At 38.9% G+C, this 21,590-nt stretch overlaps 1 protein-coding gene across 1 annotated transcript in view; it reads left to right on the top strand.

Annotated features, from left to right (window-relative positions):
- LOC125939481 (uncharacterized) overlaps positions 1–21,590 on the top strand; it is a 225,910-nt gene that overhangs the window by 21,188 nt on the left and 183,132 nt on the right. The window contains exons 4-6 of the mRNA XM_049654940.1: positions 5,166–5,252; positions 12,361–12,429; positions 15,440–15,585. Of these exons, the coding sequence (XP_049510897.1) occupies positions 5,166–5,252; positions 12,361–12,429; positions 15,440–15,585 (302 nt within the window). The remainder of the gene's footprint in view (positions 1–5,165; positions 5,253–12,360; positions 12,430–15,439; positions 15,586–21,590) is intronic.

Here is a 21,590-nt window from a genome sequence, read left to right on the forward strand (position 1 = left end):
CAGGAAAAGGACAAGAATGGAGTCGATAAAAACCTCCCAAGGAACAGATAGATGCCTTCAGATTTTCCTCCTCGGGAGCTAATGGAGCTGATTTGAAAGGAAGTGATTGCCTCGTTGAGCCAAGACACTGCCATGATTCACGCTAACCTTCCTCTGGTGGGCAATTTCGTTCTCGCTCTTACAGCCCCCAAGGAACTGCATGGGTGCACACTGGAGTATTTCCTGACCAAAGTTCATGTACACTGTAATTTAAGTAAAAGCCCTGATTACATTCTGTGCTGCTCTGAGTTAAATGATAGGAAAACCTGATATGTGTGGAAGGGCAGAGGCAAGTACATGTGTTCTCCACCCCCAGTTCAGTAAAAAAAATAGCACAAGAAATGAATCAACTGAGGCTGATTCTAAACATTGAATGGCTAATTCTAGGAAGTTGGAAACAACAACAGAGTACCAAGAGTACCTGTAAGACCAGTGTCCTGCTTTATTAATTTATGTATCACATCCAATTGCTTCAATGCATCCTGTAAGATATATATTTACACGTGGGGCTGTCAGATTATTCATCTGAATATAACAGTTAAATGCCAGCGAAATTAGAATCTGTTGTATGTATGTTGCTTGATGCCCTACTTTGAATTTCTCAGTGGGTCTATTAATTTTCCTGTGAGATGATTTTAGATATATCCAAATGCATATTCTGAATGACTAGGGCACTTTCAGAAATTTATCCTATTAGCAACCTACCTTCTGGTAATTTACACCCTATTCAAAAGCCATCCCACTTTATTATAGCCTCACACTATCCAATGAAACTTGAGCAAAGGAGCTAGTAGTGTTAGGAGGAAGTCTGTTATTTCCGAATGTATCATAGGTTTGCTGTGCTTTACTGTCTTAGACTACTGGATTTAGCCTACTGTATTCAGGTTAGTGGTTTATCAGGGCAAGACATAACCGTAAAGAGGAGGAATTGTTCTGCCATTTAAGTGTAGGTTCTTATCTGACTCATAGGCTGATTTATTGTATAGCAAGAACTTGGCAAAATCATAAGACATTATAAATAATAGGTTATAAGTATTGCAGTATGGCTTCACTATCTCTATAGTCTTGAGAATATAGTGATTTGATCTTGAGTGTAATTCTTAGTGTGAAACAAAGGCATATGCAAAACACGTGACCCTTACTCGTCTTTGAGTTGCGTCATCATCCTTATCTGGCTCTCATTTTTTCCCACGACACTTATCACCATCAAAAAAAAAACCCCACAAAACCTATAAAATATACATATTTGTTTGCCTTGATTCTTCCACTCCCAGAATGTAAGCTCTGGGAGGGGAAGGATATTGAGCATTTTACTTTACTGACATATTCACATAAAAAGCACTCAATAAATACTGGTCGAATGAATAGATAGGAAACATCATACCAGCAGAAAGTGCAAAAACGTAATAATCATTTGAACAAAAACATGAGTTAAACTCCATTCTGGGACTAGTGAGGAAGTCTGGATGCCATTACTTACTTTACGATATTGTAACTTCAGGGGACTGAGCAAAATCGAACAGCATCTGCTAACGAAACATGCTTCTCATGTCTTTACGCTCTTTGCATCTTTTCGCCTTTGCCCATGCTTCCCCTTCCATGAAAAATTCCTTTCCCTGGTAGTTTTAGATTTGGCTAATTCCTGATCACATTTTGAAACTTAACATCAGGTAGCAGTTTCTCCGGGAGTCTTCTCTAAGTCCCCAGTATTATGGGTTAGATGTTCCTGCTATGTGCTAGAACAGAACTCCTTTACCACAGTATTAAATCTTACCAGATTGCATAGTTTCCCTTCCTTGTTCTCTGAGCTCATTGTGCTCTGAAGGCAGAGGCCATGGTGCTTTGTTTGTTCCTTGTTAAAATCCACAAACATAATATTTTGTTCCTAGAGAGCACTTAGTTAAAGAGCAAAGGGAAGAGGGATCTTGGAGGAAAAGATAGAGGAGGTGGGCAATAGAAAGGAAGAGACGAATAAAGAGTGGGAAAAAAGTCGTTCAGTTAATCAAGACAAATCATCTCAGACAGGGAAGAATTTGCAGTAGGTTTCCGAGAAGGGTTGATTTAACAAATGAATTCAGATGTTATGAGTACCTCTGTGTGCCAGGCACACTTCTAGACCCCGAGGGGGCTGCAGTAAACAAAGAGATAATGTCATTGTCCCCATGGAACAATTTTATTTTAGGTTAGTCTGAAAACATGTTTTTTAGGTTTTGATTTTTTTTTTTTTAGTAAGGGAGACAGACAATAAACAAGCATAATATTATATATCAAGTATAATATATGTTATATATTATATTGTATATGTAACACAATGTACAACATGATGTAAAATATAGTGGAAAATACACAAATTGTAAAAATATATGAATTATACAACATATATGAATTTTATAAAGACATATGAATTAAGATATATGAATTATATAAAAAATGAATTATATAAATATATGAAATAGAAATAATGAATTCTATAAAATATATAAAATACATGAAATATATATTCATAAAATATATGAATTATATAAAATATAAGAAAAATATGTGAATTATATAAAATATATGAAATACAAAAAATATATGAGTTACATAAAATATGTGGATTATATGAAGGTATATGAATTATATAAAAATATATGAAGTTATGAAATATACAAAAATATACGAATTACATAAATTATATGAACTACATAATGATATATAAATTATATAAAGATATGAATTATATAAACTATATGAATTCCATAAAATTAATATAACAAGATAACATAAGATAAGAAAGATAAGATAAGCTAAACTTTGGGGATGCTAAAAGGGAACCCGAGGATTGCCTGTCTTACTTTGTAAAGATTCCTTATTAGCGTTTACCTGTCCTCTCCCAGAATGCAGAGCACAACATAAATCACTCCAGGCATGGCATTTATAACTTACATGTGTGCCTCTGCCTAGAATGAATGTGGGAGGAACGATTTGCATAGATGTCAAAACCATACGTGGACCTTTGAGGGGCCCACCTCCCAGGGGCTTGCGGAAGCACCCAGCCCTGAGGGGACACTCGGTGGGGGGGGGGGGCTGGAGTCTCCCAGCAATCCCAGGGGGCAGGCCCCCTTGCACAGCTGGGCGGGACCCTCATTTCTCCACTGACAGCAGGGATTGAAAAATGGTTACGAACCAAATAAATTTGGCTAATACATTTGGTTACAAAGCAAATCAACTTCTCCAGACTTCTGGTTAAAAATGACTTCCCTCTGTTTCTTTCTCCAAGGTCTTGATTCTCTCGGTGTTATTTACTAAGTCGTTTCAGGAGACAAAGAATTGAGTTTTGTACTTGATGGGGGGAGATTGCAGGATCTGGGCACCGATTGTTGACGGCTGTCGCTTCCGTTAATAGTAAGAAATAGACCACCCCTTGCGCTTTCATATAGGCGAGTTATTTTGCGAGCATATGGAAGACTGAGCTTAGGGTACCACAGTGCTTTGTAGTAGAGGGGGAAAAAAACCAAAAACAATCACAGTGAATGAGGGAGAACGGCTGTGTTATTGCAGTACACAAGACTTTGATTACATACTGCCAAGATTCATACCAGCCTAGTGGTTGTTGACAGATAAAGTAACAAAAATGAAACTCATTTATTTATTTTTTTCCTTTATTGAGACCTCAAGGAAAAGCAGATTTTCAGTTCTTGTACTTACTACGTTGATGGAACAGAGACTGACAGCAAAAATGTGCCAGTCCAGAAATATAAATTAAACCTCGGTTCATATCAAAATTCCATTTAGTCTTGGAAAAGGAAACGCTGGTTGGATTATTTTTGATCCTAAATCAAATATACCGTGGAGTATTACCGTGTGCCTAGTATATGTTAACCCTTTCCTGTGAACAATACTTTCAAAAGTACTATTGTTTTCAGACTACGATGCTTTATTTCTTGGACAGTGTTGGAGGCAACTTGAATTATCGTCAGAGTAGATTATATTTTACTGAGTTCAAATTACTAGCAACGGACATGTACATTTCGGTCTGCAGGAAGTATGAAACTAGATTTGGAAAATTGATAACAGGCCCTTTTCTCTCTTACAAAGTCATATTCGATGCTGCAGGTTGATTATCGAGATAAGGACAAAGGTAAGTGGGAAACATAAAGTGAGAGTTTTGGGTTAGTTTGTTGAGAGCATTGATGTGTTTTGACCAGATTTCTGACTGCATCATTGGTACCTTCCCTTCATGTAACTTAACTTGACAGAACAAAAAAGACCTATAAGCAATACCATCTCTCACTTTCTTTTCTTTTTCTCTGTCTCTCTCCCTCTTCTTTTCTTCCTTCCTTCCTTTCCTTCCTTTCCTCCTTTTCTCCTTCCTTCCTCTCTTCCTCCTTTCCTTCCTTCCCTTCCTCCTTCCTTCCTTCCTTCCCTTCCTTCCTTCTTTTCTTCCTTCCTTCCTTCTTTTCTTCCTTTCCTTCCTTCCTTCCTTCCTTCCTTCCTTCCTTCTTTCCATTCCTTTCTTCCCTCTTTTCCTCCTTCCTTCCTCCTTTCCTTCCTTCCTTCCCTTCCTCCTTCCTTCCTTCCTTCCCTTCCTTCATTCCTTCCTTCCTTCCTTCCTTCCTTCCTCCTCTCTCTCTCTCTATTTTCTCTCTCTCTCTCTCTCTTTTTATTCAACTGTCAACATGGAAATTTTCTACAGTTTCTCATAATGAAGGTACTAGTAAGTCGATGACAGAATTCTGGAAACAACAACACAGTTTACTTTGGGAATGATATACAAGCAGGCAAACACAATGATCGGTGAACTTGAAACATCACTGTAATCCAACAGTGTCCATTTTTTGAGTCTATCTTAAACATAATTTTGCTTCAGTTTTTTATATTATTATTCTAAAGTCTACATTTGATAATTTTCTCATTAATTTTTTAGCAACCGAAAGATAGCATGAACTTGTTTCTTGAATTACCTTTTCTGACCTTTTGCAAGATGATAATTACAAAAAAGGAGGCCTGGAAGGACTTGTACAAAAATTAAGCTTATAAAGTAGCTAAAATGGCCCTTCTGTGCTGGTGTCGATTTCAAAATTAACATTTTGGTTCATGTGCTTCTAATAATCACTGACCCTTACTTCGTGTACTTTCCACAGGAAATGAATACAGCAGAAATTACTTTGACCCACTGATGGATGAGGAAATAAACCCAAGGCAGTGTGGGATGGAGGTCAGCAGAGAGGGTGAGCTAGAATTAAGTATGTAATTTTTGTGTCAGAATATTCTTTTCCATTCATGAAAATGAGGTGACAAAGATCACACATGCAGTTCCGTTTAGATTTTGCAGCTTACAATTTAAATGGTAAGTTTTAACCACTAACAACGTGATGGGCAGCGAAGGTAATTTTTGATCAAGGACAGCCAGCTGGTCAGATAGAAGCAGCAAGAATTTGCTTTCATTTGACACGGGGCCTTAAGCAGTTTGGTGTCATTATAAGGCCTGTGTTATGTATATGAGGCGCATCATTTCTTTCCAAATGCCGCCTCTGCTCCTTGAGCTTAAAATGAGCATTCTTGGATGCAGCGCAAAATTCATCTAGCGTATGGAGCTTCCGTGCCTAGTGACTACTGAATTCCTTTCATTGGAACGCATGGAACCACCACTTAAGTTTTGAACCACAAGGTGCAGTGATATGACTTCTTATTTCTTCTTCTGTAACCTTGAGTCTGGTTGCAGTTGTAAAATAACAAAGACCGTATTTCACCGTTGGGCGCCAGTCACAGAATCTGCACTTTTTAGTGAAAGAGAGGGGTAAATCCTCCGATAAAAGGGATCAAACACAGTGCAAACATTTTTCGAAAAGACAGTTTTCAGTAACTATGCCTAATTTTAGACGATACAGGATCCACGGGTATCATCAGAAGAGACATGTACAAGAGAAGGCGAGGACTTACTCTCAGGATAGTTTTTAGCAGTAGCCCAAAGCAAGGTGAACTGAAAACTGAAAAAAAAATCCCAGCCTTTTATTTGCCCAATACACTTGGGGGATGAAAGGTAATCCCAGTGAATTCTGGAGAGGACTTAATTGGTTGGATTCTTCTTGAAGTCTGTTTTAATTCCTCGGAGATCACAATATATAGTTGCATTGGGGGGATTTTTGTAATGTCAGGACGAAAGTGGACTTAATAAGATGTTCGATAAGATATGAATGGCTCTACCCATGGACAAGTAAGTGTAATGGAATAAAATATTGTGGGTCACTCTCCCTTAGTCCGCAGTGATTGTCCAATGCCTGTACTTCCCTCTGGGTCCTACATTTTCAAGCAGGTGGCCATCTTTACATCCAGTTTGCCAACTATCTTCACCCTGGTTCAGCTTTGTTCTCATATTCATTTGTTTATCATTTGCTTTTTTCCCCCCGAGTCAATACAGCTTTTATCACATCTTGAAAATATCACAGATACGTCTGAAAAAAATCACCGGCATCTTGCTGTTTCTGTAGTTGGACGACTTAGATCTTACTCATCAGCCCTGGTGAACTGTTCCTTTCTCAGAAACATAGATAACATTCCCAAATTTTCTGACATCCTTGTTTTGTTTTTTTTTTTAATTTTTTTTAATGTTTATTTATTTTTGAGACAGAGAGAGACAGAGCATGAACGGGGGAGGGGCAGAGAGAGAGGGAGACACAGAATCGGAAGCAGGCTCCAGCTCTGAGCCATCAGCCCAGAGCCTGACGCGGGGCTCGAACTCACGGACTGCGAGATCGTGACCCGAGCTGAAGTCGGACGCTTAACCGACTGAGCCACCCAGGTGCCCCCTGACATCCTTGTTTTTAACTGTTGTAGCTTACCTAGTCAAAGCAACTGAGTTCAATCCAAGTTCAATGTCGTTTCCCTCAAGAATTCACTCATCTTTCTGGGCTTGAGAGATTGAACAAACAATGTCGGGCCTCATCGAAACCCAGCAGATGTATTTCTCACCCAAGAAATTCCGGATTCCAACAGGAGAACCATTCTCCTGAATAGCAATGTTGATGGGGAAGTGAGCATCCATAGACCTGATCTTGTAACGGAAGCCCAGTGTAACGCCCTTGACCGTGGTCTGTATGTGACTACGGATGCTGCAAACAGTAGCCAGTTTTTTCTTTTTTAAAAATTTTAAAAAAATATTTATTTTATTTTTGAGAGAGAGAGAGAGAGAGACAGAGTGTGAGCAGGAAAGGAGCAGAGAGAGAGGGAAACACGGAATCCAAAACAGGCTCCAAGCTCTGAGCTGTCAGCACAGAGCTCTACACGGGGCTCGAACCCACGAACTGTGAGATCATGACCTGAGCCGAAGTTGGACGCCCAACCGACTGAGCCACCCAGGTGCCCTGCCAGTTCTTTTCTGTTTCCCACCATTTGTCAAGTCAGAACCTCTTCCTTTTCTTTCCAAAGAGACTGAGCTCTGTATTGACCTGATTTAAGTCCCTTCACAGGATTCCTCCGGGGCCCTTCACGAGAACAGTGCTTCCCTTCAGAGTGATGTCGACATTTTCTGGGAGGTTGTCAGTCTCATTGCTGAGAATCGTCTTGATTCTTGCAGTAGGTGTGGCAAAGCTATTTATAATTTGTTCTCTACTTACTTCCAAAACAGTTTGAGGCAACGTATAATAGAAATGTAAATGTATGTGGTGAAAGCAGAGTTCAAATATAGATGAAAGAGGGATTTGGGGGCACCAAAAAAGAGAGAAGTAAATGTATGAGAAATAGAGGACGGTATTATACCTATACTCAAGCACTTATCTTACTTTGTGCTTCCTGGAATTTAAATATAAAGGGACATATGTTAGACAACGTTCAATGTTTCGTAGAATTTATGACTCTTTTTCAGTGTCAACAATCTACCAACACCACCACCATTTTCTCTTTTTAGCAATAAGTCCTGGCAGGATAGTATGTTAATTTTTATGTAACAAAGATTGTAGAAACAATGGACAATTGGTTCTTGGCTCTTGGTAAATACACTTTACTTAATATGGACTTCAGATCTCAGTGCTTCTATATACCGTCCACTCCAAAGCTACATAGCATTTTATTATTTTACAATTGTGTATATGATTTGATGTAGGTAATATTAGCTTACGTGTCAGGGGTCTCCAAAGAAACAGAGCACAGAACCAATAAATAGGCTCTCTTTTTGTTTGTATGTATTACATAATAATAATATACATGTATATAATACATATATTTTATGTATATATATATGTGTGTGCATACACACACACACACACACACACACACACACACACACATACAGAGGGAGAGATAGAGACAAAGAGTGACAAAAAGAAAGGGAGATTTATTTTTATTTTCCGAAATTGGTTCATGTGACTGTGGGGGCTGGCAAGTCGATCTGCAGGGCAGTAGGGCAGGCTGGTAGGATGGAGATTCAGGTAAAAGTTGATGTGAAATTCAGGCAAACATTGATATGCAGTCTTGAGACTGAATTCATCAGGGCAACAGACTGGAATGGAGGCATAGTTTCTATCTTGCCGTGTTGAGGAGAATGACTTCTTTGGGAAACCTGCATTTTCCCGTATGTCTTCAACTGATCGGATGAGGCCCACCCACATTATGTAGAGTAATTCGCTTTACTCAAAGTGTACCAACGTAAATGTCAATCACATCTAAGAAATACCGTCACAGCAGTATCAAGACTGACGTTTGACCAAACCACTGGGTCCCACAGCTTACCCCAGTTGACACATCAAGTTAACCATCACATGTTGAATTTATTTAATAATAACTAACTAATTCATAATAATACCTTACAGAGTGTTGAGGCCCATGGATTTGACACACAAAATGTGTTTTCCCTGATCACCAGACTTTAATTATGCTTCTCTTTCTCTCATCACTCTTTTTTTTTCCTTTGACATGCATCCTAGTTATTATTTACATATTTATCGCTATACTTATTTCTTTAGCAGCTTTCTTTTCCACTAAACCTTAAAGGTCCTTAGACTCCAGCGTAATGTTTGGCTCATAAGATACATGAGATCTCGTTCTTTGTTGCCTCTCAGCATCTCTGCTGTTCCTACCCAGTCTCGAGTGAACACCAGCTCCTATCTGGAATATTTTGGACTGCTTTTGTCCACATCCGTGCCTTCTCTCCTTTAATCTGTTGTCCACACAGCGTCTCGCCACTCCCTCATTGATGCTCTCTTATTGCTGCCTATTGCTTTCAAGGTAAAGACCAATATACTGTCCTTCATCTCAGGTTCCTGCCATGTGCTCACTGCGCTCTGGCCACGTGGGACTTCTTCTTGTTCCTTATATTCATGGAGCTCTTTCTGGACACCAGACACTCACAGGTGCTGGGGCAGCCTCCTTACTGGCCATTGGACTCTCTTCCCGAAGTTTTGGCTTAAATGTCAATTTTCAACTCCCTTGACTAACCAAGGTGATGTTTCCCTGTATACCTTCTTTATCACACTCATACGGAATGATCACTAATCTCTTTATTAGTGAGGTTATCCGTGATATGTATTTCTCCCCATATTCTGAACACAGAGGGCAGAGATATTGCTTACCTTGTTCACTGATGAACTTTTTTAAGTTTATTTTTTTTTATTTTGAGAGAGACAGAGTCAGCGTGAGGGGAGGCGCAGAGAGAGAGGGAGACAGAGAATCCCAAGCAAGCTCTGCCCTGCCAGCACAGAGCTAGACAAGGGGCTTGAACTCACGAAACTGTGAGATCGTGACCTGAGCTGAAACCAAGAGTCGGACACTTAACCGACTGAGCCACCCAGGTGCCCCATGCTGATGAATTTTTAAATCTTACCGCAGCAGATGGCATAGAACATGAATCGACTTGAGGAATATTTGTTGAGTTCGTGTATAAATGACTAAACAAACGTGAAGTGCTAAGCATAATATCCAAAACCTGGCAAGTCTTCTGTAAACATTGGTTATTATGACTTACTGAGTGCTCAAGGGATGTCTTCAGGTGGGTATAGTAGCTCTGACCCACCAATGCAAAATCACCCAAAGTAGTTGTTATTATTTCCACTTTTAAGATGAAGAAACAAGCTTAGAAAGATTTAGTATTTTTCTTCAGATCACAGAGATCTGGCAAGCATGGAGGGGACCCCCATCTTTGGCTCTCTCTGTTCTCTTTCTCCTCGGGAGTTACATTTGTGCTGTTGGCTTTCTCTACCTTTCCCTTTGGGAAAATTTCTGGAGGGGAAAATAAGCAGATTCATCCAAATTGTTGAATTTGAGTTTGAAGGGGACATTCTCTTGTTTTCAGTTTCTGTCTTATGTAACCCGTTTGACTCTCCAGGGTTTTACTGGGGCATCATTGAGGGGGTTTCCCTACCGGGTCTGCCTGGTAAGGAAAGAAACCAGAACCTCTATAACAATTATTGGTTAGGGGTCTCTTATTCAGGTTTCTCTCATACAACACCCCAAAAGTGGTCTAGAATTCATTACTTCATAGTGAAAACACAAACACTAATTCAGAATCACAGAATCTAAACTATTGAAACAGTATGCACTTCATACACTTGCTAAATGGTTAACAAACAAGTTGGGGGGGGGGTGGCTGCCCTTTGCTGGGTACCTACTCTATGCCAGGAATGAAGCGAGGTGCTTTACGTGTGTTATCTTCTTAACCCTCACAACCACTTCATCTTTGGGGCAAGGAGATTCGAGTTCAGGGACTCTAAGAATCTGCCTCAGGTTACAGAGCGAGTAAGTGGCAGAGTTGGGATCTGGACGTAGGTTTGCCTCTCTCTAAAGATGTTATCTCTGTATTGATCCCATTTACCTTTTGGCTATCCATTCGTTTTAACATCCAAATGTATGTTCATTTATTCTTGTCTGTGACCCCCATCGATGTGTCAGGACCACCAAGTCCTTATATTGAAGCTTTTATTACATCTGTAGGTATTTCCCCATCTATGCCTTTGCTATTGCTCATTGTTAACTTCCAAATAAGATTCTTTTATGAGCCATATATCAGCTTTGTAAGTTTTGTAACTATTCCACTAAGAGTTATAAAGATCCAGGCAATGCTGGAATGCAAGTTCATGCTTCCCTGATGCAAAATTTGCAAAATGGCTTCCAGAAATGGCCCCTCTCCATTTTCCCAAAGTGTTGGGGTGGTAGGAGGTTTGTGCTGGCCCTTGTCAGGAAAAGAACGCTTGCAGGTCAACTGCTACTTGGGAAAGCCATCTGCAGGATTCAATGAGCAGAAGCTACTCAACTTTAAAGACCTTTTTAGGTTGCCCTTTCAACCATTCTATCTGACTCCAGCAACCTAAGCCTATGAGTATAGGCTACACTGGATTTTTTCCCCAACACTAATGTTCAAAAGATCATAAGCATGGATAGAAAGGGGAGACCTGGAATTTTCAGGAGCTTCTAACTGGCTCAGTGAAGACCCCTCAAGGCTCTTCTAGACCACTTGGTGGTAGAGTTTCAGGTGTGAGTTCCAGAATTAATGACCATCTTCAGTATTGGCTCACCCATGGAGTGCAAAGAGAGAGATAAGTAGTAAGAATACTTGGGCTGGATTAAAACTACTACTGTAAAAGTGCAACCACAGTTTAGCTGGTTCACTTGCCTTCTATAGGAAGGGGAACATATTTGATGTATGTATGTATATTCGAATTCTAAGACTGGGGTGGTCATCCACATTAGCATCGTTTATGTTTGGTTCTTTCCAGCAGCAAATCTACCTGGATGATTCTTTAAACCCTCTTCCAGTGTCGTGTTTTTATGATTATGTGTTTTTTTTTCTTTGATTCTTTGGTTGTTTGTGTTTTTTGTACTGACATAACCTTGTTACTTTAGGTTCACAAAAGAACTAAGTAGCATTTGTATTTGCTATTATATTGCATTAGCATATATATGGGAATCTAAGACCACCTAACACCACCCATGTTTGTTGTTTCTTATATATATTCAGTAAAAAATAAGTTATACGGCGAGTATTAGTAGAAAATGTTCATTTTGCTAAAATATTCTTTTCTATGATTTGACAAACCATAATGGCTTGTTCTGAAATGACTCTTGTGTAGTATATATCATATTCCATTGAATATTAGATCACTTTTAATGGAGAAGAAGTATCCTATTATGAATAGCCTGTGATATACATTTAAAAGTCCTTGTTCCAGTTATCATTGATTTACTAAAGGTTTTTTTTTTTAATTTCAGAACAAGGCAGCATATTGGATAGAATTTGTGTCTATGACCTATAAATAACTAAATAGCCATAATGGTTGATAATTTCTTTTTGTAATTAAATTAACTGATAAGAAAGTTACCATAAATATGTTCTTTTAGCACCCCTGCAAGTTGATACTAGAATTCTCAATGATCGATTAATGAAGCTGTTTGAGGAGAGAGGACAAGGAGAAGCCCAAGGTAAGAGACTAATTATTTTCAACCTTTTGTATTAACATTAGTTGCAAATTCATTAAGACGGTTTCTTGCAAAAGCTAATCTGTATTAAATATAACAATTGATTGGTGACCTATGTGTGCTTCTGATGGCTGAAAATCCCTAAATATAGCTAAAGTTGGGGGGAAAGCTAAACATGGCCCAATTTTCTATAAGTACATAGAATTTATAACCCTAAATGGCAAAAATGATTTACTTACTATTGCGGGATCTTACAATGGCATATGGCATATTTGGATTCTCTAATATGAAGCCATTCTTTTTAAAGAGTGTGTTTTAGCTTTTAAATAAGTGCTTTGGGTGATAGAAGACAAGTAGTATATCGTCTTCAATCTTAGCATGGGAGTTCATATTTATGAATGTTAGGCTCTTTAAGTAAGTAATTCTCATGTGTATTAATCTAGGAATTTAAAGGTAATCCCTTAAAAACTAAAATCTAAATTCTTAGGTTAACACATACAAATTCATGCCAGAACCACACTGGAGTTTTTACCAAAGCATTAAGTGTCAGTTGTATACACATGCATTCAAATTCATGGGGAAAAATTCTATTTTTTTTTTCTTTAGTGTTTGCTTAGTTCTTCTCAAATGATCATTTTGTCTTTCTTATTTATTTAAAAAAATTTTTTTTAACGTTTATTTATTTTTGAGACAGATAGAGACAGAGCATGAACGGGAGAGGGTCAGAGAGAGGGAGACACAGAATCTGAAACAGGCTCCAGGCTCTGAGCTGTCAGCACAGAGCCCGACGTGGGGCTCGAACTCACTGGCCGCGAGATCGTGACCTGAGCTGAAGTCGGACGCTTAACCGACTGAGCCACCCAGGCGCCCCTAGGCCCCGTTTTTAAATCCCCATTTACAGAATAGCATCCCCTAAAAATTTTATTCCTGCCTAGATACATCTCCCCTTTGCTTTTTAATGATCAGATTGTGTAACTTTTTATTTCATTTTGTCTTTATAAACCAAACAAACTCATTTTTCAAGCCAGCTTGATCCCTCGTTTTGAGAAATCCTAACTTGAATAATCAATTAGTCAGGACTCCCCCGGAAAGCAGAATGCAGTAGAACCAATAGAAAGAGAGAGTTATGGGGGCTGGCAAGTCTGAAATCCTTAGGACCCACTGGTAGGGTGGGGATTCAGGTAAGAGTTGATATGAAATTCAGGCAGGAGTTGAAGGCTTGAGTCATAATCTCACAGGACAGCTGGCTGGAGATTCAAGTAAGATAGAGTTACAGTCGTGAGATGGAAATCCACAGAGCAGACCAGCAGGCCAAGAACTCAGGCCACGTTTCCTAGCTTGCAGTCTTGAGACTCAAGTCCTTCCTTTTTGGGACACCCCAATCTTTTAGTCTTAGGGCTTTCAGATGACTGGGTGAGGCCCACCCACATCATGAAGGGTGATCTATGTTGCTCAAAGTCTACTGACCTTCTAAATGTTAATCACACCTACAAATCCCATTGGATGGCAACATCTAGACCCGAATGTGAACAAACAGGATGCCACAGCCCAGCCAAGTGGACACATAAAATTAAACATCATAAATGGTTATGTTTGAGTAAGTGAGACGTCTATATTTTTAGTCTAATATCTGAGTCAGCAAATAGATATTGAATACCTTTTTGTGTGTGTGTGCTAAACATTGAGCAATGCACGTTTGTATCGATCATGTCCCTTCGATTCTGACACGTCTTTGCAACGTGGATCCTGGAAGCCACCCAGGTACACGTTTACAGGTAGCACCTAACAGGCTTTCGAAATCATTTGTGAGCTTACAAAAGGCTTATGGAACTTGCACAGTGAAGAGTCAGGCTGCTTATCAGTTATATTATACATGAGGATATAATTGAGCTCTAGAAGGTTTAAAGACTCGTGCAAGGCAAGACAGTGTATCCGTGAACAAGGAAGAAAGGCCAACAGGACTCTGGACACTGTAGTCCAGTGCTCTCTCTCTTCAGTTCCCCGCCTCACATCTTGCTGGAAACCAAGCTCTCTTCCTTTGGTTAAAAGTGCCCAGAGTTTTGTTAAAATTCTAACTTTGGAAGGCGTGGAAAATCCCATATTTTATCTTCCGGCGTTTTTGTTTCTGAGCCTGGAAGAGAGACGTTTGTTTTATATTTACAGTGTCCATCCAGCTAGATGAAGAAATGCATTTTGTAGATGCTACCGTTTTCAGATGATCGAGAGAGAAATAACGTACATGCAGCGTTTATAGGCATGCAGACATTTCTATGCAAATAAACAAGGCAACCCAAATAAAGCCCCTCTGTGTTTGCATAGCTTGGGAACTGTTCTCAGCATTCCCCACTTGAAAAATGAACTTGGGGCGCCTGGGTGGCTCGGTTGGTTAAGTGTCTGACTTTGGCTCAGGTTCGTGAGTTCAAGCCCCACATAGGGCTCTGTGCTGACAGCTCAGAGCCTGGAGCCTGCTTTGGATTCTGTGTCTCCCTCTCTCCCTGCCCCTCCCCCCACTCATGTTCCGTCTGTGTCTCTCTCTCAAAAATAAAGAAACATTAAAAGAAAAGAAAAATGAACCCAAGTGCACTGGCCTCTTCTGAACCTCTTCATCTCCTAAGTTGGTTTTAACAAAACAACAAGAACTGGTAGGTGTTGTGGTAAACAACATGTAATATTAAGGCACAGAAACACAGAGTATCTACACTTCAGGATCTATATGGTAAGTGGGAAAAAAGGCTGGAATGCGGAACCTATGCTTTACCCACTTTGTGAGCATCACAGGAAGAGGAACAAAAGTTGTTGGCGTTGTGGTTGTGTTTTAATCTTAAAACTTGCCCCGGGCTTTCGCGATTTCCTGGTACATTAGACAGAAAATAATTTGCTTAAACTGTAGATTACGGAAAACCAAGCTTTATCCCCTATAAGACAAAAAAGTGGTTAGATTACTGTGTGTTCAGCCAACGTTAAATTGACATAGAGAAAGTCAAGTTTCGTGTGATCCTTTTGGGGTAAATAGATGGGAGCTGCCAGGAGGAGATTTTGGATTCTGAAGAGACAGTGAATTCCAGAAAGAGACCGGAATCCCACAAAGAGGGCAGCGAGGCATCTGAAGGATATGTTCAGAAAAATACAATTCTGCTTGGAAGTTCTTCTTTGGAACAGGTCAGCATTCAAATATACATCGATAAATGTTAAAATAATCGCTCTCCTTTTTTAAAAATATTTATGTATTTTGGGGAAAGCACAAGTGGGGGAGGGGCAGAGACAGGGGGACAGAGAATCTGAAGTGGGCTCCGTGCTGAGAGGCTGACAGCAGAGAACCCCATGTGGGGCTCGAACTCATGAGCCCCGAGATCATGACCTGGGCCAAAGTCCCACACTCGATTGACTAAGCCACCCAGGTGCCCCAAGATCATCTTTTTCTAAGATAACAGTTGAAATGTCGGTCCTGCCCATTGTCTCTTGATTTTCCCAACCCATGCCTGTCTAGAACGCATGATTCATGACTCACCCAAATCTTTTCCCTCATTTCTTGTACACGTTGTATCATGCAGAACTCATGCTGTTTCTCAATATCAATCCCAGCCCTCACACAATTTAGTTTTACTTCATCCGGTTTTACTTCATGCTAAGCTTGCTCACAGGTAGCATATTATGAACGGTCTGCAATGAAATCTGAAAACAGCATCAACATACTTGGATACAATTAAGAAAGTCCTTGGATCTGTTTTGCATGACACGTGAATAATCCGGTATTTGTGAAGTCACCGTTTAAAAGGGAACTTGGACATTTTAACTGTTGTGACTCATGCCCCACAAGGCCGTCTGTAGCCCATGGATTGTGTTGCCTTTGGAAACACTTTCCTGTTTTCTGTATGTGTTTCTGTTGATCCATGATGTGACATTATGTGCTCAGATCCACCAAAGAGAGAAGCGTTACACATGGGTAGTTCCAGAGGGGTGTGTGTGTGTGTGTGTGTGTGTGTGTGTGTGTGTTGTTGTTGTTTGTGAAAGGTAAGCTGATTCAGGCCAAAAAGGAAAAAAATATCACGAGGGACAAGTTATATCCCCAGAAGGAGATGACTCATACATAAAATATCCAACACAAAGGAGGTACTCCTTAAATGGCAGGAAAGAAAGAATGGCGTTCTTCCCAGGGGAAAACCTAGTTATCTGCAACTGATTAAGAACAGGTACATCATATACAATAAATGATAAGAAATGTCCAGGAAGAGAGTTTAAAGATAAAATTATTTTATTTTTCATTCAATACTTATTGGAAAAACAAGGTATTGTTGCGCCCCTGAATTTCTTCTGTGATCAAGTTTGTTAAAGCTATGCACCTAATTGATTGGTCTTGTTTCTGGCTGGGTCATTCTCAGACCTAAGTCATTTCATGCCTTTCCTACAAGCTTTCTAATGTCTAGGAGATAGAAAACGTCTTCATAAAAATTCGTAGGGTTAGTTTATTCAATTAAGTCACCAGGCTTTTGGGAGGTTTTAAGACACGATTTATGTGTAATATGCCATAATAAGGAAAATTATTTTCAGTTTTTGTCTTGATTTTACAAATAAAATGTTGGATTTGGTGTAGTGGAGGAATAATATGCTAGTTTGAACCAGGCATCTTCCAGGGGCACATTCTAAAAAGCTTACCAGTGTGTAAGGTGCCTGGGTGGCTCAGTTGGTTAAGCATCTGACTTCTTGATTTCGGCTCAGGTCATGATCTCAGGTTCCTGGGATCGAGCCCTGTGTCAGACTCTCCAGTGACAGTGTAGAGACTGCTTACGACTTTGCCTCCCTCTCTCTCTGTCCTTCCCCTACTAGGGTGCTCTCTTTCTCTCTCTCAAAATAAATAAACATTAAAAAAAGCTTATCAGGGTGTATTAGCTACCCTTACTTTTTTAAATCCTTTTTTTTTTTAAGTTTATTGACTTATTTTGAGAGAGGGGAGAGAGGCTGAGAGAGAGGGAGACTCTCAAGTAGCCTCTTCCCTCTCAGCACACAGCCTGACACAAGGCTGGAAATCACAAAAGTGTGAGATCAGGACCTGAGCTGAAATCAAGAGTGGGATGCTCAACCCACTGAGCCACCCCCTTTTCTAAATTCTTTACAACTGACTGGCATTTGGCAATGGGACTGAATCAAATCTAGTATTCTGCATGAGTGAAAATCACATCTGAACCCTCATTCCCCAAATACGAGCAAAAATGTAGAAGTGTAAAATCCATAATGAAATCTCCATAAATAAAAGACGGATTTCGTAAGACACTTTAACAGATTAACCAGTATATTTTCTGTAGGCCGGACTGTACTCACCTCTGTGGTTAATATGGAAAAAGTTTTGGAGATGAAATGGATTTTTATTTTTATTTATTTAAAATAATTTTTTTAGATGTTTATTCATTTTTGAAAGACAGAGAGAAATAGAGCACAAGCAGGGGTGGGGCAGAGAGTGGCGGGGGGGACACAGACTCTGAAGCAGGCTCCAGGCTCTGAGCTGTCAGCACAGAGCTCAATGTGGGGCTCGAACTCATGAACCATGAGATCATGACCTGAGCCAAAGTCGGCCTCTCAACCGACTGAGCCACCCAGGCGCCCTTGAAATGGATTTTTATAAATCGCTAAGGACATTTACATGAGCTCAACTTCTACATGATTACTTGAACCAATACAGTCGCTTCTGTATCACTCCTTAAATATTATATTAAATATAAATTAAGATATCATGAATAAAATTATAAAGATAAACAGAACAACAGCACAAACATCATATCATGGTGAGAAAAAAAAAGCAGTGCTGACTTTCCACATGTTAATTCAAGGGATTGGTTAAATCTACATAAGAAAAATTTACTGTCCAATTTATGGCACTCACGTTTCCTTCTTTAGCCTCCATTGTAGGTATTTAGTTTTCTTCCTCATTAGTTACCTGGCATACGTTTTTGAACATCCCAGGAAACAAAAGGTTTCAGATGGGGGCATTCTTGTCAAAGCTGACTGGCATTGAAGGAGAAACAGGTTACCATGTAGAATGAGTAAACACATTCCACTGATGTCATCTTTGCTCTGAAAAATCTTTATCTAATGCAGTCACAATCAATTGTTGATTTACTTACTGTCAGTTCACATTCCATCAGCACCTCCAAGTGAAAAGAGATTTGCAAAATGAAAACATGTTATTAGTTGTTACTTTTTCTTCATTGAGATTTCATATATTACCTTTTTTTTTTTGCTGTGATTGATAGTATTTTAGTTTTAGTTCCTACTAAAAGATAAAATTGTTTCCATCTTTTCTTTCCTCCTTTCCAATAGTAGGATCTATTAGGCAAGTGGGGTCACTGGAGAAATTTATGTCATTAAAAAACGTGTGGACACATAGCAGAACAGCAACCTGAGAGTGACAAAGAAAACTAATTCTGCAATCAGGCAAAATTGGATGATCCGAGCATCTATCTGAGGTGTTGGACATGGTCTAAGGATAGCGTTTTAGATATCTAGAGACTGAGTAGGCTGGTCATTCTTCAAAAAAAATCCCCATTAACATAATTTCTTAGAAATGAAAAGTTAGCATCTCTAAACTCCCAGAAAGTTTGAGGTTCTGTTATGGTATACAGATCTAAAGTGCAAAATTCTTTATTTCAGATGCATTTCTTTTAGTATTCAAGTAAGTCATAGGGTATGGTTTATGTGCTCCTATGAAAATCCAGGAGCCTACTAGGACATGCTCCAGAACAGGAAGCCACTCCACTTCTGTATGGAATTGAGTCATGGAAGGAGAAAGTGCCATGATTTGGAGTACAGGTTCATATGTGCTGATACAACTATATGTACATAGGAAAAGACAAAGTAGGAGAGCTGAATAATCTTTGGTAGGTTGCCACGTTCTATGAATCTTCTAGATCCTTTTCTACATTCGCATATTTAAAATTGTAGTAAAGTGGTTCCTGACATCTCTAGCCATTCATTCCCCTTTGTCTTTTATTAATATATCGTCCACCACCAATAACAATCAGGCTTCCTCAGAGTTCAAGGCAAGTTCCAAGTGGCTGTATTAGCATTTTGACCAGATATCCTTTTACCTGTAGTAAAACAGATCAACATTTCTGAAACAAAGTTATTGAGGCAAATCAATCACAAAACATGATTTTTTAATGTATATTTTTAAAACAAAATAGGATCAGTTTGACACATTATTTAATAATTCTATTCTTTTCTTTGCCCAACTCTCCCCATTCTCATGTAAAGTTCCTTGTCTAACCAAATTTCCTTCAGAAACTCAGCCTTCAATTATATATCAGCAAATGAAAATTTGTGCTGAATGAGACAGAAATGAGAATAGTACATTATGTTCAAAGGAAACGAACCCCATACATGATATTTAACACTGAAAATAGTACGTCAACAAATATGTCAAGATACGCTTTATTCCATGATCTCCTGTACAGAAAGGGTCATTTTTTTCTAATCTTCAAAACCAAGTACAGAGCCTGGCAGAAAACATAAAGTATAGTCTTGTTAAATTTTTTTTAAATGTTTTATTTATTTGTGTGTGTGTGTGTGTGTGTGTGTGTGAGAGAGAGAGAGAGAGAGAGAGAGAGAGCTGTCAGCATAGAGCCTGATGCAGGGCTTGAACTCACAAACCATGAGATCATGACCTGAGCCAAAGTCAGAAGTTAACCAAGTGAGCCACCCACGGGCCCCAGTATACTCTTATTTTTAAATGAATGAATGAATAAATGAGTGAGTGCTGTCGATAACTAATAGGGCAAAATTATCATGGATATCATTAGCATAGAGATGTTCTCTGATATTAATTTTCTCTAATACAGTCTAATGTCATTATGTGGACATTATGTTAGGATTCGGTACTTTCATGCATATCATCTCAATTATATTGAAAAATATTTGTGTCATAGGATAAAGAAAAATAGTTTTTATGTCTTATGAGCTTATTGAGGTATAATTGAAAAATGAAATTGTAGTATATTTAAAGTGTGTACTGTAATGATTTGGTATACTTTTTGTTTGTTTTCATGAGAGTGCTTAAGATCTACTGTCTTAGCAAACTTCAAATGTACAATATACTATTAACAATAGTCACGATGATGCACATTAGACCTTTAGAACTTACTCAACGTACAACTGGAAATTTGTGCCTTTGAGCAGCATTTCCCCACTTCTCATATTCCCCACCCCTGGCAATTACCATTCTATTCTGTTTCTATGAATTTGACAATTTGTTTTTGTTTTTGTTTTTTTAGATTCCGCATATAAGGGATACCATACACTATTTGTCCTTTTCTGTCTGGCATATTTCACTTATCATAAAAATCGGCACAAATTAGGTATAAAGAAATGTGTATCAACATGATAAAAACCATCTGTGACAAGCCCACAGCTATCATCACACTCCATGGTGAAAAGCTGGAAGCTCATCCTCTAAGATTAGAAACAAGACACAAATGCCACTTCCATGCAACATAGTCCTGGAAGTCCTAGCCAGAGCAATTAGATAAGAAAAAGAAATAAAAGGCATCCAAATCAGAAAAAAAGTTCTTAAATAATACGATAGTGAACATTCATTGCATACCTACTGATTCTATTCTAAACACTGCATAATTTAACCTTGTAACTTCCCTAAGAACAAATTATCATTTTCATTTTATAGAAGACCAACGTGAGGCACAGAGAGGCTAACCCGTTTCTCAAGTTAAAGTTTTGCAGCTAAGTTGCTGAGTCAGGATTCAAACTTCAACAATTTTAACCATTACATTATGCTTTTAGTGGCAGTTCACAGTATTCAAAGAATATGGCTCTTTTACATAAAATGTTCTGTCATTTATCTGGTATTTTTGGAGGAAGGGACATTCTAGACCAATTAACTGCTTTTCATATCCTTTAAATTATTCCGTAGGGAATATACACCGATATATTTTGTGAAGTGAGTGATAACACTTTCATCTTGTACTTGGTAAAACCAAGAAAAACCAAGTTGAGGCGTGTTTAGAATAGCTTAAAGGCTCAGTGACATTCTTTGCGGTGAAACTGGTAAAATAATGTCCAATAAAGAATGAATTACAAAATAATCATTCCATTATTTTTGAAAATACAGAGCATTAAAAATGGCTCACATCTTTACCCTGCCTACCATTGAATTCATACCT

This window comes from Panthera uncia, assembly GCF_023721935.1.
Source record: "Panthera uncia isolate 11264 chromosome B2 unlocalized genomic scaffold, Puncia_PCG_1.0 HiC_scaffold_25, whole genome shotgun sequence".
Taxonomy (NCBI): Eukaryota; Metazoa; Chordata; class Mammalia; order Carnivora; family Felidae; genus Panthera; species Panthera uncia.